At 39.4% G+C, this 20153-nt stretch overlaps 1 protein-coding gene across 1 annotated transcript in view; it reads left to right on the top strand.

Moving 5' to 3' along the window:
• The window catches only part of BBX (BBX high mobility group box domain containing), a 259101-nt gene extending 240217 nt beyond the window's left edge, over positions 1 to 18884 (top strand). Inside the window, exons 16-20 of the mRNA XM_054577334.1 lie at positions 1712 to 1801; positions 3168 to 3227; positions 10426 to 10614; positions 12599 to 12785; positions 16460 to 18884. Coding sequence (XP_054433309.1) covers positions 1712 to 1801; positions 3168 to 3227; positions 10426 to 10614; positions 12599 to 12785; positions 16460 to 16547 — 614 coding nt within the window. The 3' untranslated portion in view covers positions 16548 to 18884. The remainder of the gene's footprint in view (positions 1 to 1711; positions 1802 to 3167; positions 3228 to 10425; positions 10615 to 12598; positions 12786 to 16459) is intronic.
• The last annotated feature ends 1269 nt before the right edge of the window (positions 18885 to 20153 follow it).

Genomic DNA, 20153 nt, shown 5'->3' with positions numbered 1-20153 from the left:
AAGTGAAAAAAATCCCACAGAGTGAAAGAAAATATCAAATCACATGTCTGATGAGGATTTTTACCTAGAGCATATAAAAAACTTACAACTCAAGAAGACAAACAGTTTAAAAATAGGCAAATTATTTGAATAGATGTTTCCCTATAGACGGTATACAAATGGCCGGTAAGCACATGAAAAAAAATGCTTGTATTCGTCATCAGGAAAATGCAGATCAAATCCACAAGGAGAGAGATACCACGTCACATCCTTAAAATGGCTGTAATTAAAAAGACAGATAAATATTAGTAGAGTATGTTAGTGTAATAAGGATGTTAGTCTGACAGTTTCTCAAAAGGGTTGAACATACAGTTATCCCAGGTATATGTCTAAAAGAAATGAACATATCCACACAAAAGCTTGTATATGCATGTTCATAACAGGATTATTTATAAACCAAAAGGTAGAAACACCTCAAATGTCCATTAACTGATGAATGAACAAAATGTGGTATAGCCATATAATGGAATATTATTCAGCCTTAAAAAGGAGTGAAATAATGTTCCATGCTGCAACATGGATGACTGTTGCAAACATTATACCAGGAGTAAGAATACAGATAAAAAAAGATCGTATTATTTGATTTCATTTACATGTAATTTCCAGATTTCTAGAAAATATATAGAGAAAGTAGATTAGTGATTGCTTAGTTATAGGGGGAATACAGTTACAGGGAGGAGTGAGAGCTAAAAGATATTAGCTTTGAAGTGATAAAAATATCCCAAACTGATAATGATTGTGAATAATCTGTGGATATAAAAGCCATTGACTTGTGGACTTTAGACAGGCGCATAAATTTGCCCTGGGAAGGCAGAGCATGTGGTTGCAGTGCTGGTAGGTGGGTAGATAGAGCAGGGGCAGTTTACAGAGATTCTGATGCTTTTCATCCTCACATCAAGCCTGTGAACTGGACACTGTTGTTATTCCCGTTTAGAGAGGGGGGAACAGAAGTTACTTAAAATGTCAGTTTCACATAGGACTATCAACAACATATAGAAATAATGTACCTTGGGGAGGTCAGTGCTATTGTTGGCATTTCTGATTGGTAACTGAAAAATTGCACTTCTCTTTTCTCTGAGAGAACTAAGATACAATCTGAAGCTTCTCCCTCCACTGGGAAAAAAAGATTGGTGGGGGGGGCGGTTGGCAAATATTTTTCTATTTTGAAATCACTTTTTTCTTCCTAGAATATCCCCAGAAAAGGCTAGAAAGCTATCTAATGCTATCAGGCCAACCATTATCCCAAAAGTGCTGTCCTTGTTGTGAAAGTCAGTTTCTTAGGAGAGATGACATGCCTGTGTCATCCTTTCCTTCATGATATTTAGGAATCGAAAGTAAAATCTTTTCTTTGTTACAGACTACAGTTACTCTGCTGTTACTAGTTGTGGTCTGTCTCTAGTCACTAAATCTGTAGTTTCTGCTGAGGAAGTCTTAGCCCTAATGGAGGCTTCTGCCCAATACATTTTGAAGGAAAATCTCACTGGGTTTTATATGAACCTAAAGAAAGAGGCTGAGCATTAGTTACAAGAGTAGCAGTTCAAGGTGAAATTTCTTATGACTCAGTTTGCTTATTCCACAGGTGGGAGGAGGGTGTTAATTATTTAGAAACACATAGTACTGTTTTATGGAACATTGTGAACTTAAAATATATTTATATTAATATTGTCTGTAGGTCCTTTCCAGTCTCAGAAAAAGAACTTATTCCACAAAATTGTCAGCAAATATAAGCACAAAAAGGAGAAGCCTAATGTTCCAGAAAAAGGTATTGGTGCCTTCCATCCTCCATTAAGGTTTCTTGGCCACCTCCATTGTGAAGTCACCTTTGAGTAATGCTTCTGCACACCGGCTTTGCCTTTTCCTCCCCTTCGCTTGCTTCAATGTCATCAGCTCCTGATGCAGGCGTGTTCGTTATTTCTAGATTCTGCAGCTAATTGCAAAGAGAGATCTCCTTGGATTTCTACTCAAATCCCATACTTGTCTCTATTTTCAGAGTTCCATATGAAACCTAAAATTGCTTTTCTCATCTATATTTTGGTGCATTTTGCAATTTAGTTTTCTTGAGCTCTTTTCTCCCCTTATTTTCTCTGACTACTTTCTCTTTCTCGTGTTTGGCAGCCTTCATAGCAGGGCCACATTTTCCTCCCTCCTGAAACCTTACCAGTTTCTTAATCACGAAAGTCCCACGGTTTCTGTACTTTTTCTGACACTTCTGGATTCTTGTCAAGGAGGATTTCACTCCTAAGTCATAACCTCCTTTTTTTCCCCCAACTATATACTTCACCGCTTGCCAGACTCTTCTTTGTCCCTCCTTCAGTCACATAACCGTCACTTCTGGAGAGCACTAGAGATGTACTGCGCTCTACACTCCCTTTACTCTGAACGTCGGTGTCATTGCTATGATCCTCATGGGCCCTTGAACCCTCATCAGGGCTCCTCGGAAGGTTTTTTTCTTCTCATAGTTCAGGACTCCCATTCTTCTTTCACATGAAAGATAAATCTCCCCATTTGGCTCAGTAAAGCCACGTGTCCTGGGAGTCAGGCTTTCTTTAGCATCTCCCTGCATGCCAGTGTCGTGACTACCGTGAGCCTACTCTTTCAAGCCCATTTGCATCCTACTTGCATGGCCAGACGTGAAGCCTTTCATGTTTCTAGGATGAGGCTTAAAATGCAACTCTCTCCCATGTGTGCACATTAGTGCCTGTGTATTCTTGGATGTAACCTATTAATTAATTTGGGTTTTATTTTCACCTCCACTTCAGCCTCTTAGGTTTGTTTTTTATGTTAATGTCTTGATTTCTCTGCTTTCAGTGGAGAAATATTACTCTTTAGGTAAAATGTGAGCTTGTATCATTCCCTTTTAACTCCTATTCAGATTTTATTGATTAAAGCCATAGAATTTACCCAACAATGTCTTTCATAAAAGGTAAATTTATGTTTGACCCATTTCCTGTATAGCCTAGTTTTTTAGTTGGCAAATGCAGTTTTGAGGATTACGTAGTTGAAATAAAATTCTGCTTTGTGTGATAATGCTTTTTAGTTAAGTTGTTTTGTATATTGTCTTATTTTTATAGTGTGTCTACCTATACTAGGAATAGAGTTTCACTTTCCTCTTCTCTCATTGTTTTTAGGAAGTGGGGATAAATGGTCGAACAAGCAATTCTTCTTGGATGCCATTCACCCTACAGAAGGTAAAAAACAGCAATATTCATTGTATCATCTCAGGTCACCTGCGTTGGAAATGGCACAATTTTAATAGGTTTTAGAAGGTGTAATTTATATGGGCTCAACCAATAGCATTAGGCCTGAGTGTTCATAATTGGGTTATTTTAAATTTTCAAATCGAAACTGGTATATTTTTGACCCTGCTCAGGGTCAAGCAGTGTATCATATGGAGTTTAATTTGTCAAAGGGGGATTTGTAACCTTTGAGCCACATTAACCAGGTTTTTCATAACTAAAAATACTTAGCTTTGCAGTCGGCATTGCAGGCAGATGCTGATGGGAGTTAGAACAGGGCCAGCATGGGGCTGAGCTGGTGGGCTGGGCATGGGCGAGCCTGCGGAAATGGTTCCCTGCCTGAACTTCTTTTTCTAGCCAGCTTCCCAGTGCCTGGAAATGTGTTTAAATGAAGTGCCCCTGAAGCTTATGTGTAGCCAAAAAAAAGGCCCATGTAAGACCAGTATAATGTTACAGGTCCAAGGTGTCGATTTTATTTCAGAATTTCTCACAATCACATTTATTTGTGATGTTATGTAATTTCTAATAAATACTGAACCCTCAGATGAATGTTCATTTCTGTGATGGTTAAGAGGCCCTCCTTCCCTTCTTCTCATTGATCCCCTGTTTTCCATTGTAGATAGGTTGAAAGAGCTGACTACTTTTGTTAGTGCTTAATTAGGAGTTGATTAATTTGAAAACTAGAAGAGATCTTCGGGGTCAACCAGTTCAACCTCTTTGATTTACTTGTGGCCAGAAAGGGGGACTTAATGAATAGCCCGCATCTCTGGACTCCCAACCACACTTATTGCTGTACTAAAGAGAAGAAAATTAAAGTGCACATATTTAGCCTAAATCACTTACCAAAAATACTCATGTTTTAAAGATATTTATAAAAAAATTCAGATTTGGGTTCATTATAAACATGGGGAATATTTTTGTTTGGAAGGTACAGCCCCCAAGAACCAAGGCCTGCTCTTACACCATTTACTTTTACAGAAAAACCCAGCAGCGTATCTGTTTTCTGACCTTTTAACTCACATCGCAGCCTCTGTGGAGTATTATTTCAGCACTTCTCTGGCAAAACAAAATATGAATTGTTGCTCTGCTCCCAGCATTAAATTCTGACATCCTAAAACTGATACCTGTTAGTTCTTGCATATTTTAAAAATATATTCTACACAGATTTAATAAATACGAGGCACTGGTAAACTATAAGAGGAATCTCAAAGAGGCGTTTAAGACCACAGCACTTCTTTTTTTCCGAAATGATACTGCTCTGTCATTTTGTTTTTTAAACAATGAAAACCCTAACTCATATAAAATGGGTTATATACCACACTGATAACTCATATAAAATGAGTTATCAGTGTGGTAGAAAGAATGAGCTAGGTAGGAATTAGGAAACCAGGGCACTAGTTTCAGATTTGTCACTAATGAGCTTTTTTTAGCAGGACGGATTGCTTAACCTCACTAGGGCTCACTGTCCATGTTGGTCCTGAGTGGTGTATGTGATACATTTATTAGGGGTGGGGTGAATGATGCGTGTGATAGTACATGAACCACAAATTTCGTTTCCCCTCTAACACTTGATGGTTTTATTACTGTGATATCTTGGGTGGGTGGTGTCATGCTGAAAGTAGGTTAATTCTGAAGCCCTAATTTTCTGCCCTTTTGGGAGTAGAAAAGTAAATCAATTTTGAGTCTTCTGGGTAATCCCAAGGGTTTAGTTGGAAATAGAGTTATTATTGGTGATTTTTCATTATACTTATGATTAATGTATATGGAACGAAACTTTGGAGAACATGCATCAAAAATTACATGTCTTTTAGTGTAGGGTGCAGATTCTTTTTACGTGACCAGGAAAAAAGGAATCGGTTTGAGCATTTGAAATAACCATTAATTTGACTTGACTTTTTCTTGTTACTTATTTTCATACTATCCCCTACATTTACCTGTTTGGATAGCAAACTATGTACTTTGTGAATTAGCTTTTTACTTCTGCCTGTGTCTCTCCCATAGCCACACTACTGCTTATTTAAACTTTACTTTTGAGAGTGTAATAATTTAAGGAAATGAAACCATAATCAGGATAACTGTAGCATGTGTAAACCACCCAATGCAAAGTTTAGACAGGAGTTGTCCGTAGCTGATGTAGTAGTAGAAATGTTGATTCAACTGAGACTACGCAGCTGTTAGCTGTTCCTGACTTCTGTAGAAGTGGAGGACTTAAAGTTCACTATGCCTTCTTTGAGTCATCCTGAGTATAATTGGATTGCAATTTGTATTTTTTTTCCAAAATATCAGAAATCTGTAGATGCTTAGTAATCACATCTGAAGTTTAAGTGCTAAGCTTATAACCTGTTTTAAGCATTTTCCCCCCGTGTCTTTAAAATTCAAAATCACTAAACTATTTCTTGAAACTTGAGCAGATCATAAAAAAAGATTGCTTATAAATACTTTAGAATTAAAGGTAGAATGTTCAGATAAACCAAGACAACCTACCTCTGTCACTTCATTTATCTTTCTACCAATTTATGATGTCATGCTCATGCCAAAGCTAGATTAAGATTTCTAGTAGAAATAAAATTGATGATGGTAATTAATACTTAATAGTACATTATAGTTTTCAGAGGAATTTTACATATTTTTTTTACTGAAAATGAATCTTGACAGCTGCCTTGGTGAATAAAGGAAGGATTAATGCATGGTAAGGAATTAAAGACTGACCAACGTAAGCAGGAAGGAAAGAAACCAGTAGTCTTTCCACTAAAGCACATTGGCTGCTATAGTTTCAATTTTTTAGGGATATCTGTAGATGTCCCTCATTTGGCTCAGATGTTGAAATTATAAATGGTATCCTGTAAAAAAAGAAAACCAAAAACCTCAAACTAGGAATCTCCAAAGGATTAGTTTCTTTGCAACACATCTAATTACAGAGGAGAAAAATCTGGTTTATAGTTAGATTTTCAAACACGAGCCATAGCACTCAGGCTTACTTGATCTCTTTTCTCAGTTCAAAATAGCTGCTATAAACTTCAGCAAGATCTCCTGGGATCTTAGATTAGGCTCATTCATTTGATTCTTTTTCCTGTGCATTTTCAGCTCACAGGAGAACAACCAAAGGCAATGAGATTCCGGATTTGGCTATAATAATTTCAGTGCAAGTTGATTCCCCTAGTTGGAATGTGAATTCATGACTCTGTAACATTCTAGTGGTCTCCTGGGATCCAATACCAAAAACTTACTCCACATTTTGGGAGTAGAGTTTGGAAAACAAGAGTCTGTTACTGCCACATTCCTAATGTTGCTCCAGGAGCGAGCTCACATTTATCGCTCTTCCGTGATACGCTCCAAGTGTGTTATGATTATCGTGGAGCGTAAAAACTAGCCCTGTGGACTTGTTTTGCAGTGCTTGGGTAGGTTTGTGTGTTCAATTACAAGCCGAAAGAGAAATGACTTAATTTGTTTTTAGACGACAAAACCTTTCTTTTCTCACATTTACATTAGTTTGTCAGGGAGGAAAAAAAGAACAGGCTTGTTGTCTTGACACTCAACATCATGCTTTTTCCTCTCCCTGAGCTTTTTCTTTTTCCTGTCCCTTACCACCAAGACTTTGCTAATGTTGCCTCGAATCTGCTGTCCTGTCCCAGACAACTACTTCTTTGACTTAGCCTTACCTGCCTCTTCCTGTTTTTCTGTCTGGGGGAGGGCTCTCCCTTGGTGCTGACCCTGAAGGTTGTCATCACTCTATACCACCAGCCAATTGCCAGCAAAATGTTCTAGGGTTAACTCCTGGGTCAGAGTGTGGGGTAGGGCTCACTCTTAATTCCTCTTCCAAACTCTAGTAAGACCACATTACACACCCTTTTCAGTCTGCAGGGCCCACAGTTACTTCTTGATCTGACAATAGGTTTAGAGAAGATGGCATCTGGAGAGGTGGCATTGCCTCCTTTTCAGCAGTTTATGAAAACCTGCCTTATTCTCTTTTTTTGCCTCTTAGTCTGCAACCTCATTCACTCCTTTACTATCTCCCAATGCAGCATCCTTTCAGACTTGCTTATCACTGGTGTCTGTTAGCTGGCCTGCCTTTTGCCTCCTGGCTCCTTGCATGCTGGTTTCCGAGCTTCCCCTAGTCCCTATATACTTTTAGGTCTAAACTCTGCCTCCCATTTGCAGTCCCTTTGCAGCCATCCTTTGGTTTTTCTGCTGCATGTTTACCAATTCATGTAGAAGACACAGGAAAAGGAGTAAGCATTGAATAGAAATGAAACCATTTGAAGGCTTACTAAAAACAAAAACAAAAAAAATCTTAACAGTTCTAGTCAAGGGACTACTCTTTTTTTAAAAATAATTTTTTTTCAGTTTGACTTGACATTTAGTATTGTTTTTTGTGTTAGTTTCAGGTGTACAGCATAGTGGTTAGGCAATTGTACACTTTATCAAGGGAATAAATACACTTTCCTGGCCTTGATCCTCTGGAGCAGGCTGTAGACTTCTTTTTCTATGATCAGGACTCTGAGTCTAGGCTATGTGGCAAAATGAAAAGAACTTTAGGGCTGGGTGGCTCCTTTAGAGCTTATCTAGTCCAGACTCCATCTTTACATAAAGAAACTGAGACCTGTGGTCCATGGTCCCACAATTAGTGAATGTAAATGTCATGAGTAGAATCCAGGATTCTCTGTAGCTGTGTTATTTCCACCACCCCATGATCTTTCTGGGTCTCTGTGCCTTCTCTTTGACCTCCTTGGTTCTTTCTTTCATTAAGCATCCCTCCTCTTTGGAACTTGCTATATATACCCTTATTTCCACAAGTTCTGGATTTTTCTGGGAAGAGGAAGAGAAGAGGGAAGAAGTCATTGATTTTTCTGGAAGGCGCATCTATAATGTAGTGATCATACTGGAGAGGTGAATAAGATACCCCTGTAATCAGAAGGGACATCTCATGGGTCTGGATCAGAAACTAGAAATTTTGAAGCTTGCTTGTGGAGATCCAATAGAGGTTATTTAATTCTCATTGTGAAGTCAGATTTGGGCTTCTTTAACCAATAGGAGGCTTTGGATTTCAAGGCTAATGCAGAGTTATGAAATGTCATTGGAGTGTTTCTAACCAAATTATCTTTTATTTTTATTTTATGTGGGCTTTATTGAAGTTCAAACTGAAAAAATTTTTTATATATTACCACTGACCTGTGTTCTGCTAAATTTCAAAGTATAAATATGCTAAGACTCTTTGACCTGGGGATAGATCTACAACTTAAAAAGAGCCTTTTTTCTAATTGTTGATTATTTGCTTGAAAAGGTGTTTGGGAGCATTGCCAAATAGTGCATTTTAAAAAATAAATAACAAATTATCTTAAGCCTGTCCCCACACAGCCATCTCTATTAGGCAATATTGAGGTAAGGCCAGGCCCCAAATTATGTTATGATTTATGCTTTACATTTTTTCTTTTGATGTAACTGAAATTATTTCCCACGTGTTTTGGAATGGGAAGCCTGGAATCAGCCCCTTGAGGGCAAAGATTTTACCAATTCATAGCCCTCCTTTCTCAAGGATGTACCTAACTAAACCCATTAGAGAACTGGATTAAAAATTTTTAATTAAGCCAATGCAAGTATTTATATGAGCAGTGCATTCTTTCACACCCTTATTCTCTCTTCCTATTACAGACAGCTCTTTTTCTTCTTATGTTATGTATATTCTTATTTCCAGTGTCTGCCCTCACTCACATCCTCCTGTGATAAGCACCTTCAGTTATCTTCCAGGGGTAGTTTGCATGGAGTTTGTCATGTCAGACCTTGATTTCCTGAGCCACACTCCCCTCTTTTTCACATGCAATTTCTGTGCCTGTCTTGAGATTGAATAGTTAGCGTTGGCAGGTGTGGCTCCGGGGATTGACTGCTGGCCTGTAAACCAAAAGGGCGCCAGTTCAGTTCTCTATCAGGGCACATGCCTGGGTTGCGGACCAGGTCCCCAGTTAGGGGCAAGCAAGACTCTCACACATTGATGTTTCTCTCCCTCTATGTTTCTTCCTCCCTTCCCCCTCTCTCTAAATAAGTAAATTAAATCTTTTTTAATAAAGGGGAGAGAGATTGGATAGTTAAACAAAGGAAAGATGCATCTCTTCCCTGCCCAAGAGACCTGTGGCCACTGGAATAAAAAAAAGTCCCAGTCGTGAAACCTGACTACATGTGTGTACTCCTAAATGCTTCCTATATGGATATCTGCATATTCTTGTCTTATTCTGAAGACACTGAGAAGAAAGGGAGAGGGATGAGCTCCTAAGGAAAAGACTATATAAGACACAAGCACTCCCAAACAGTTTGAACCGGGATCAAGTCTTTGGTGGCAAACATTGTCCCTTACTCTTCTTAACTGTTGCATTTAGGATTCAAGCATGTGCTATAAAATGATTTACTGATAATCCCGTTAGAATTAAGGGTACCTAAAACTAAAACTTTTCAAGGAGGCCTGCTGACACATGGTACTTCATTAAATTCTCTCACTGAGCACATTCACACAGTCCTAGAATTTAGCAAATAGGAGAGAAGTTCCGTTTTGTGCTGCCTCCACCAATGTATGTCAGTCGGGTCCGTACTGAGTGGTCAGTGAGAAAGTCCTTCCTCACAAACAGCTTCTTTTTCTGATCAGTCCAACTTTGTGATTGGAAGCAGTTGCCCCAGGGATCACTTTAACTTTAAGAAGCACATATTTAATCTCAGTGTCTTCAGAAGAAAGAAATTTCTTCCGTCACCTTCTTCGGACCAGCTTGCCATAAGGATCTTAAATAGGGACCCTGACCACATGTAGAAATTGTGGTCATTTCAGACACAATTTACACAGATCTGCATACACTGGCCTCTCCACTAACCTGCAAGATCCAAACATTTAATGTTACTCCAGTGGCCTTCTGGTGTTCAGTATTCTATTAAAAGACAGAGAGGGCATCTTAATCCTCTGTACTTAATCTGTGAAAGCAAATATAAATAAATTATATTTGTTTAAAATTATGGGCATTGTTTTTATTTTTTTTCCCATCAATACTTTGAAAACTCTTGAGTGTAAGTTCTCCATTCAGATGGGTCAGACATTCAGAAATGTTTCCTTCCAAGAGCAATGTTGGTGCCTTGTGTTTTTGTGTGTAACTATATATGGTTTGTCCTATTTCAGCCATATTTACTGAAGACAAAAACACCACAGAGCCTGCTCATAAGGTTAAAAATGCCCCATCCATTCCCAACACTCCAGAGCCAACAGCAACGCAAGAACCCCTGGTGGGCAGCCAAAAGAGAAAAGCAAGGAAAACCAAGATCACACACCTGGTCAGGACAGCAGATGGCCGGGTGTCACCAGCAGGAGGTACTTTGGGTAAGAGGGAGAACTAGGCAGAGAAAACCAGACCAAGCAGCTGACCCTCACGGCCACTTTGGCCAGCAAATGACTCTACGCCAACTGTGGGTCCTTGCTGAAAAATAGGTCTGTTCTGTGGGTTTGGTCACCGTAACATTTTCTCCTTCTGGATCTCCTTGAGAACTAGTTTTCCGCAGACTTTCAAATGTCCATGTTTTAGTCCACGTCATAAAATTATAGCTCTTTTCCAAGAGCATATCTTGAATTCCTAGAAAGGAAAGGTAATTTTTAGGACTCAGCTTCTTCTTCTCTTTCTCAGCGTGCACAAAAACAGCCCTGGTTAAGTAAATTCCCAAAGATCCTAGGCTTTTAAAAGTACTGGATGAATCAGTGTTTCTCCCTGGTTCACTGCTCAAGTCACCACAGGCCAGATTATCGGGTATTTAAGCCAGTGAATAAAGGCACCTTAGAAAGCATCCAGCTCTTCCCGTAAAACTGATTCAGACCACCAAGGGAGGGTGAGAATGCTTCAGGATTCCTTGAGTTGTCTGGGCTAATCGTTAGCCAACTCTTAACTTAAAAGCAAATTTCTCCATTTTCAGTTGTGGTCTGGGTCTTTTTGTTGTTCCTGGTGGTCCCCATGGCAATAGAATTACCTGGTGGACCCAAGTTAAGGAGTGGGGTCAGAGAGTAACACTGAGTCTCCTCCCTCAGCTCTTGGGGGTCCTCCACCAACGGGGCATTAGTGGTCTTAGTTGTCACCTTTCTGTCTTTTAGCAACTCGAGCATCTTATTCTGTCAGCCCTGAAGGAAGTGTCCCTCCCCTCACCCTAATCCAACTTCCAGGAAAAGGTCAAAGGTCTACAATTCTATAAGGAGGGAAAAAAATGTTTAAACGAATGTTTTTGAGAGTGAGATTTATAAATATCTGATTTAGGTTAATGTAGTTGTTCATAGAGATTCATTGTTCACTGAGATAAAATTAGAGGACAATCAGCGAATTTTGTGCACTTTTCTTGTTTCGCATGTGTAGATTGTTAGAACCATAAAGCATATTGAACATCCCCAATTTTATCCTGTCATATAAGAGATGAAGCTCAAAGAGGTAGAGTTTTATTTTTGAATGCTTTGAACTACTGAGCAGAAGTAGGATGAAGACTAGAATCTAGTTTTCCTAATATTTAGTCCCGCAGCCCCCTCCCACCTTCTCTGTGTGTGTGTGTGTGTGTGTGTGTGTGTGTGTGTGTGTGTGTGTGTAAATGGTTATAGCCTCATTTTTACTTGTAGGAAGAGTGAAAGGTTTTAGAAAATAGCTCTCTTTTGTGTAGAAAAGTACATTGCTCTTTCATGTTCACTTAATATATGACATTTCTGCTTTTATTAATTACTTTCTATTGTTGAAATGTTTTTAAACCATGATAAACCTTGATCCTCTATCATGGCTATGTAATAAACAAAGCCAACTCATTTCCAACACATATGTTGATGCTTTATCTTTCTTACAGTAGACCTTCAGAACAAAAATGAAACTTGGGATCTCGTTGGGATTAGTGTTGGCCATCCTACGTGTTGGCGCAACCACATACTGAGTGTCTAGGGTAGTGTATTCTGCGGCCTCATCGTAAATATTTGGTCACCTGGGTTGGCAAGGGCCCTCTTACAGCACCCACAGACCCCCCTGTAGAAGTCCCTTGGGTTTTATTATGGCCAAAACCCCTTTTTCCTTCTCCAAGACTGACCTATTCTTTGACCTTGAATAAAACAGACCTTGTCTAGGCTCAGCTTCAGGGCACAGTGCTGCCCATGGTTGCAGTTGAGCTTAATAAAAGAGTTTTGTGACCGTGGAAGAAGAAACTCTAAAAGAGTCTAACTGGTCGATGGGTGACAAAAGTGAACAGTAAAGAGTATTAGCTCATTTCACATTGTCTGGCACAGAGTTTTCTCTGGAGAGAACAGAGGGATCCCCTCGTGATGGAATTGCATTTCATTACAGATGACAAACCAAAGGAGCAACTGCACCGGCGTCTCCCTAAAGTGACCGAGACAGGCTGCAATGACGAGTGTGCACACAGCACCGAGGCTGCTGAGACCCGGAGCAGCACTCCCGAGATGCCGGCCGTGTCTGCGTTCTTTAGCCTGGCAGCGCTGGCTGAAGTGGCCGCCATGGAAAACGTGCACAGGTCGGTGGTGGAGAGCCTTGTTCTGCCTGGGTCCCGGGCATCCAGTTCCACTTCACCCCTTCCATGAAATATGGACCAAGAATGCAACGTAGAAGCCAAAACTATCCTTTCTGACGTCATTTGTGGTATTTTTTTCACAATGCATTGTGGTTCATGAGACTTAGCTCAAGAGTACTTCTGTCGATGTGAGGTTACAAAAGTATATGTGCTAATTAGCAGTGTGGGGAAATAGAAGAGAATATAGCCAGGCAAGTGTTTTATTTTGAATATATCATTCTATGGATAAAATCTTATTTCTGCAAAAAGCCTGAGAGAGCAAAGCAGCAGCATTATCTGATCATTGAGCAGGAGATTTAGAGACAGACTTCAGACCTGGGTTTGAGTCCAGGCTTTGTCGCCTGCAAACTCAAGGTCTTGAGCAAGGTCGTTCATCTCTGTACCCTCTGTTTTTCCTTTTATAAAGTGGGTGTAACTGGTATTCATCCCGTATTCATGTTATATGGAATACATCTAATGTCCCAGTGCTCACCGAGGGTAAACACCCTGTTGAGGACGGTGTTGGTGGCAATGGTGGCACCAGCAGAAGAAAACACTGCTGGTTCAGGAAAAAGAGTATCTTGGCATTTGACTCCTGTCCAGCAGGAGGTCTGGATTTGTTTTCCACTCTCTGTGTTTGCTACAAAGTGATTTATTTCTCTACACCTCCCCTTCCTCATCTTACAGTGAGCACAGTGATATCCCCAAAGAATCACACAGTGAGTGGTAAGGACCGGCCAAGATTGTAGGTACGGAGCCTTGTGAACACGGTAAAGCCCCGAGTTCACAGAAAGCATACTAAGTTCTAAGTGCACAATCGAGTATTCTGTTGCTTAGTGGATCTTTTGAGAAGGCCAAAAAGCCTTTTGTAAATTTGGGTATTTCGTGTCTTTATCCAGAGTGGATTATCCACAGATGAGCTACTTTCTTAGCTTTTCAGTCTTCAGTACAAAAGAGCTTGGAATCAAAAACAACTTGTATACCCACCTGGCAGGCTCCATTCTCCTTATTCGCTTCCAGGTTTAGGAGGCCCTGTTGTTAAGGTTTGTTTGCGTCTCACTCTTTACCTCTCATATTATGGCTCCAGTCCTGCCTCACACATAGCCTCTAGATATGTCCAGTAAGTCACATTCCTTTTCATGTGTTCACTGCAAGTGCCTAACAGCAAGTGAATGCTGACAAACAGTGTTAAAATCTGCCCAGGTCTCTGAGGGAGGTAAACACACGGACATTCGCCATTCGTGGAGTTTCATAACCGAGTACAAAGGAGAAACTCATACATATACAAAAGGGATTAAACTTATGCCTGAGTGTTAGTAAGTTCCCCCCATAACTTGTGGAATAAGAGGTAATGTCAGAATTCAGAGGGGAGAATTCCGGGCTTAGACACGGCTTCTGTGCAGCCCCCGGGCTGCTGGCAGCGCTCCCTCTGAACCTGACTGTGGTTCGGGTGGGAAAAACAGAGGCTGCTGTTAACCAGCCTTCCAGGACTTCTGGTTTCTGAGAGCAGAGCACCTCCTCAAACCATTCCACTCATTACCACCACCACCAACGCCTCCGCCCTGCGCTGCAGTCAGGTGGAATTGCTTGTTCCTGTCCAAAAGAGGCACGCGCGTTCTTGCCTCTGTTCCTCTTCCTCTCAGGCGAACTGCTGCTCCTCCTTCCACCTCTAGTTCTTTGGCCTCTTCTCTCCCCTTAAAGCCTCTGTACTCTCTGCACATACCTCTCATAGAGCACGTTGGCCTGTAACTATTTGTCCATTCTCCTGTCTCCTTCCAGAATATTTTGAAAACAAAGCACTGGTTTTATTCTCCATGTCCCCAGCTCCCTTGGTTCCTATCACATCAATGGGCGAATAAACATAGATGAATGGGCGAATGAATAAATGAGGTGTTCTTGAAGTATGACTGCCTAAGTTGGCAGGCAGGCAGAGAAAAAGTAGTCTGAGTAAAGGTGTTTTTTTTTAACCTGCTATTAGGACGATATTGCTTACTAGAATTTTACTATCAACTTAACAAATAGTTAGTGTTCTTAGTATATGGAAAGACAGACTCCTCCCAGGGAATCTTAGCTGTAACTTTAGCCCTACTTGTTAAAGCAGAGCCGTCAGGCCGCCCTCCACCTATATAGAGGCTTAATGTAATTTTACCTTGTTTCACATCAATTAATTATTGCTTAAGCATCACCTAGGCTTATAGGTTAGAGGGTGGTAACAGAGTTAGGGGTAGAAATATATTACCTGCATTCTTGCCATAAGAAGTCATCATTCTCTCCCATCATGCTCCTTTCTTCTTTTTCCATTGATTAAACTGGACTTTCACCCAATTTCTCCCCCTCTTGCTCTCTCTTTTTTTACATTTTTCACTTTTCTTATTTTTTTGTTTCTTTTTCTTATACTTATTAAAATTCTTTACGTAGTCAGTCTTAAAGGTAACAAATATTTAGTTTCACCTTTCTTGAAGAGAGTTGAACATACTGAACAGTTGATGCTTACAGCATCCCTTTGTGAATAAACAGAAGTCCAGAATTTTGATTATAATACTCACTTTGTTCTTCTGAAATCCTAATATCTCAGGCTAAGTGATCATTGGATTCTGATATCCCCGGTTGTTAATTATCCACATTATTTTTATTTTCTGTGCATCGAGAAAGGAATTGGATATAGTTATGGAGCAGATATAATTTGAATTTCAGAATAGCACCTTTTGTTCTGTGTAATCTGAAGAAGATCCTATAATGAAACCTTCAAACCAGTGAAAGCATCGTTGCCACATCATGCATTTTCAGCTCAGTGCCGTGCGCCGCAGGCCCTTGTTGGCGGGAACAGTGGGGTTTGCAATGTGTGGGCTGGGTAGGCCTGCGGGGAAATGTCCGGGAGGTGCCCTGTCCTATCCTTTCAGAATGAGAAGCCCTGTAGAAATTACCAAGAAACTTGAACTGTTTTCTTTTTAAACTATGAAATAAATTGTATTTTGTCTTACTCATTAAAAGCTGAAAGAAAAATCAGCTACATTCGGTGTAGTTCCATCCGAAATGATGGGAATTTTCCTGAATTTTTTAGTCTTGCCTAGAATTCTATCTCCATATGTGTTGATTTTGGTCCAGATTAACTGGATTTTCTCACATGCTAAAATTCAGTCGGTGCTTGCCTTTTTCCCCTACACACTCTGTCCATATGCCTGTGAAACTTTTCTAAAGTTAGGAGGGCTTCATTGTTTTATTTTCCTTTATTTTTTTGAATCATAGTATACCTCTTTCTCTTCAGGGATCATTGCTTTTATTGGCCTTAAATTTTTAAACTGGAAGATGAATTGTCCTAGAACCTCTTGACTTAAAGTTTCCCACTTCTTAGGGAATCTCGCAAATCTGTTGTTACTTCAGATTCTACAAAGTGAAGATGGTCAGTTGGGGACAGAGTAGGCTGTTGAGTTCTGTGAGGGGAACCGAGGTAAGAAATCCTTTAAAAAATAAGGAAAGAAAGAAGCTCTAAGAACAAAATTGGTTGTAATTAAACGGCATAAGTGTAAAGTCAGTAGCTCTTAGATGAATTATTGGAAACCTACTTGTCATTTATCATCCTGTCCAATTTCTGATAACATACTTTGAATAAGTGATTTTTTCTTTCTCTTGTTTCACAGAGGTCAGAGGTCAACTCCGCTCACCCACGATGGACAGCCAAAAGAAATGCCACAGGCTCCTGTACTTATTTCCTGCGCTGACCAGTGAAGCGCCCTTTAATTTGTAAAACATTGTGCTTTACCTACTACCCTAGCCTTGTCTTTACCGAGGGATGCTCGTAAGTCTGTGTGGTGGGAAATATAGCCTGCAAACAAGTGCTTGTTGCCCTACATGGCCCAGATTCACTTGAAGCAGAAGTTAGCCTCCTGGGCCTATTTGTTCTTTGAGGATGATGTTATCTGTTTGATAATGAGCAGAAATGGAATGATCCTGGAGCTCTGCTTTCTATTGAAGGCTGTTGACGGTAATAGGTGGTAACTTGGTAAAAGCCTGCCTTTACTGTAGCTCATCCAGCATCTCTTTTACCAACCAGAGAGTGTGAAATTAGTTTCATATATTACCTAGTTATTCTTTCAAAACAAAAACAAAAAACAAAAAAACAAACTGACGCACTGCACTAGTTATTAGATATTCTTAGTCTTTTTTGTACATGGAGATTTAAGTTCTAAGATGGTTTATATAATAGGTTATACCTACATTTATATTGTAGAATAATATTAAAAAGCCTGTTCCGAGACTCCCACGCAGCACGGGCAGGCAGATGTACCATTGTTAGCGGTGTATGCTCGGCCTTGTGGTCCATATATTCTGCACTTTTATATTTGCCACCAGAGTGGTAGTTTGCTGGCAAAAAGAAAAAAAGAATAAGAAAAAAATTACAATTCTTACAAGCTGAATTTTTTTCTTAGCCTTGAGTGACCAAGAAGAATTTGCTTGGGGCAAATTGTGGCAAATATTTTCCCAGAGAGGGGAAGAGTCCTGCAGATTACAGATTACTGATGTTTTCATGCCTTGAGGATTCTTTTATTTTTACACAGGGGTCTACGTGACCAATGGATCGTTCATACAAACAAACAAAAAAAAAGAGAAAAATATTATTCAGAAGTGACCTTAGTATTACTTCACTATCCTGAACACATTGAAGACGCTCACTCACGTGGACTTTGAGCCACAGACCTTTTCCATCCATCCCAGACAGACTGGACGGGTAGCGACTGCTATGCACAGCCTCATTGGCACTGCAGGTTTTTAGAGCCATTTCAAGTTTGTGGTGTTAAGGAGGAATTGAGTAAATGAAAAGGGAGGTATGCCTGACCAGAGTGGGACTCTGTCATAGATCCACCTGCGAGTTTCTGTTTCCTTGCTGTGTTTTGTTGCTTTTGAACATAAAAGCCACTATACATATGCCAGTGCCAACTGGATTAACTGGCTTAGAACATTCAACATATTGACTTCACCACCTGACGTTCACAGTGTCTTGTTTCCTAGCAACAGATGTAAGTGATAAATCAAAATTAGTCAGAGGCTACAGATTTTACAGGGTATTTGTTCCATAGCACAAAGTACTTCCCCACTCTTGCATCACAGCACAAACTACCAAATTTCAAATATTGGAGTCCAGCAATAATTTTTATTGATTTTCAAACTGGCGGAATTTTGATAGTGTTAGTTCAAGTCTGAAGCTTTTGAATTAGATCTCTAACTGGTGACAGTTTACAAGGTTTTATCTAGCTTTCTTATTTATACTTGACTGAATTGTAATGATGATTTTTTTTCTAATTGTAATTTGATCTAATAGCCATATAAAAAAAAGACTCTTATTAGTCCTGACTAGGTTTAGCTTTTCATGGTTGTAGATATTACTTCAGTTTCGGTGCTGGAAAATATGTACAACATACTAACAGAACTGAAGAAGAATATAGAGAGACATTTTTTTAAAAGCAGGTAAAGAGGCCAGCAGAGCATTGGTGTGGTGTTCTCAAAGATGCATGTACTCATTGTGCGAATGGAGGAAGAAAGAATTAGTAAGCAAGGTTAATCAGAGATTAAAACTTAACCCCATTCACCTAGAAATAAATCAGGTGAGCAACCCCAGATTTCAGCCTAATGTTTTTACTATGATGCTATTTTATTAATATTTTCTAAATCTCAAAACACAAATTGAATGTTTGGAAATTGCTGGGTCCCAGTGTTGGTGGCTGTTGGGAGTTTTTGGACCACTTGCTAGCAGTGATTTTAAAATTATTAGCTAAAATCCAAAAAAAAAAAAAACCCAACACAAATTGTATGGTGCAGAACATGCACCTTGACAATGGTACTAACTTGTTATTCTATAGAACACTTTAGAATAGATCTATTTTTGCCAGAGCACCCTCCTTCAGTCCTCCGATTACATTTCACTAGAGTTCCTCAAGAGATTGCTGTATATTCATGGGACCTTTTTTTTAAAAAGAAGCAAAACGAAAGATTGCTTTTTTTCTATGTGATTAATATCTTACTTGATCTGCTTTTCCTAAACCTCAGTGGCTTTTCCCTTAAGCAGGGGTGGGAGTGGGAGGGCAACCTACTGGATATGACTGTTTTCAGATACTTTAAAAAAAACTTTTTGTAGAAATGCTTAATTTTTAAGCAGTTAGGCAGTGAGAGTAGCAGAAATCCTGCAAAGCTTTATAGTTCTTTAGACACTCACCTTGTCGTTTCTCTTGAGTGGTGGAAGGAAGTCTTGATTTCAGTAAGAGCGCTTTTCTCATACCCTGCAGCTGCTGGAAAGGGGTGTTGGTATTTTCAGGTAACAACGTTTGTTAGCACAAATATTTCAGACCGATACGTAGTTCTCCCCCTTGTCATTTTCATTTCATTTCTCTCATTCTCCTTTACTTTGGAAAATTGTATTACTATAGTGTGTACCTTAATCGGCCAGCAGATGCCATCTACACTAACATTTGTCCCACAAGCATCCTCAAGAGGAAAAAGTTGCACCTTATGTATATCTCAAGCAAACCAAAATATGATGCTCTTCTGCTTTGTTTTATTCTAAATTGTTGTATCATATCTTTCTGAAACCATTCTGAATTTAGTTGAAATTATCAATATTTATACTTTTAACCTTAATTTCTGGATTCAAACCTGTATATAAATCTTTTGGAAAAAAAAAATTGTCCTAGCCCTTCTCTGTGATGCTGGAAGTGGATAATTTAGTCTCTGATGGAGACACAGTACTGTTCCAGTTTCCTTTAGCCTTTTATTTATTTAGTTATTCTGGGTATTTCCTATGTAATTTTGAAGTGTGTAGAGTATATTATAGTAACTGAAGCTGCAGCTCTAAGAAGCTGAGTGAAAGAAAAAAATACTGTAAGACATCCTTTTTAAGTTTTTGTTTGTTTGGATACTGTAATGAGATCAGGAAAAGGAAAAGTGTCCCACCGCCACATTGAAGATACAGGCTCTTATCCCCAAATTAGGTTTGTTCCCAGATTTTTAGATCAAAAAATGTTAATTCACTAAAACCCCTTTTTAAAGGATAAATCACACTGTTGTAATTCTGACAGTCTTACATCAGAAATATATTTATTTAATCCTGTCAGATGGCACTTACTACTAATGCCACCTCAAAACTGAAATGCTGACATCATTCCCACATTATCACTGATATTCTAGTTCCTGCCATTAAAACTGCTGGAGGGGGGAAAAAAGTGAACACTATGAACAAGGAGCATCTGAACTGGTCTGGCTCTTTAGAATCCAAGATGTCTAATCTTGTCATTTTCTTATTAAGTCAGATGCGACTTTGCCTAAGTCATACAATTTTGTTTG

The sequence above is a fragment of the Pteronotus mesoamericanus genome, unplaced genomic scaffold, assembly GCF_021234165.1.
Source record: "Pteronotus mesoamericanus isolate MK-2021 breed Mesoamerican mustached bat unplaced genomic scaffold, CSHL_Meso_final contig_42, whole genome shotgun sequence".
Lineage (NCBI taxonomy): Eukaryota > Metazoa > Chordata > Mammalia > Chiroptera > Mormoopidae > Pteronotus > Pteronotus mesoamericanus.
The sequence above is the reverse complement of the archived record's forward strand: the minus strand, read 5'-3'. Positions and strand labels throughout refer to the sequence as shown.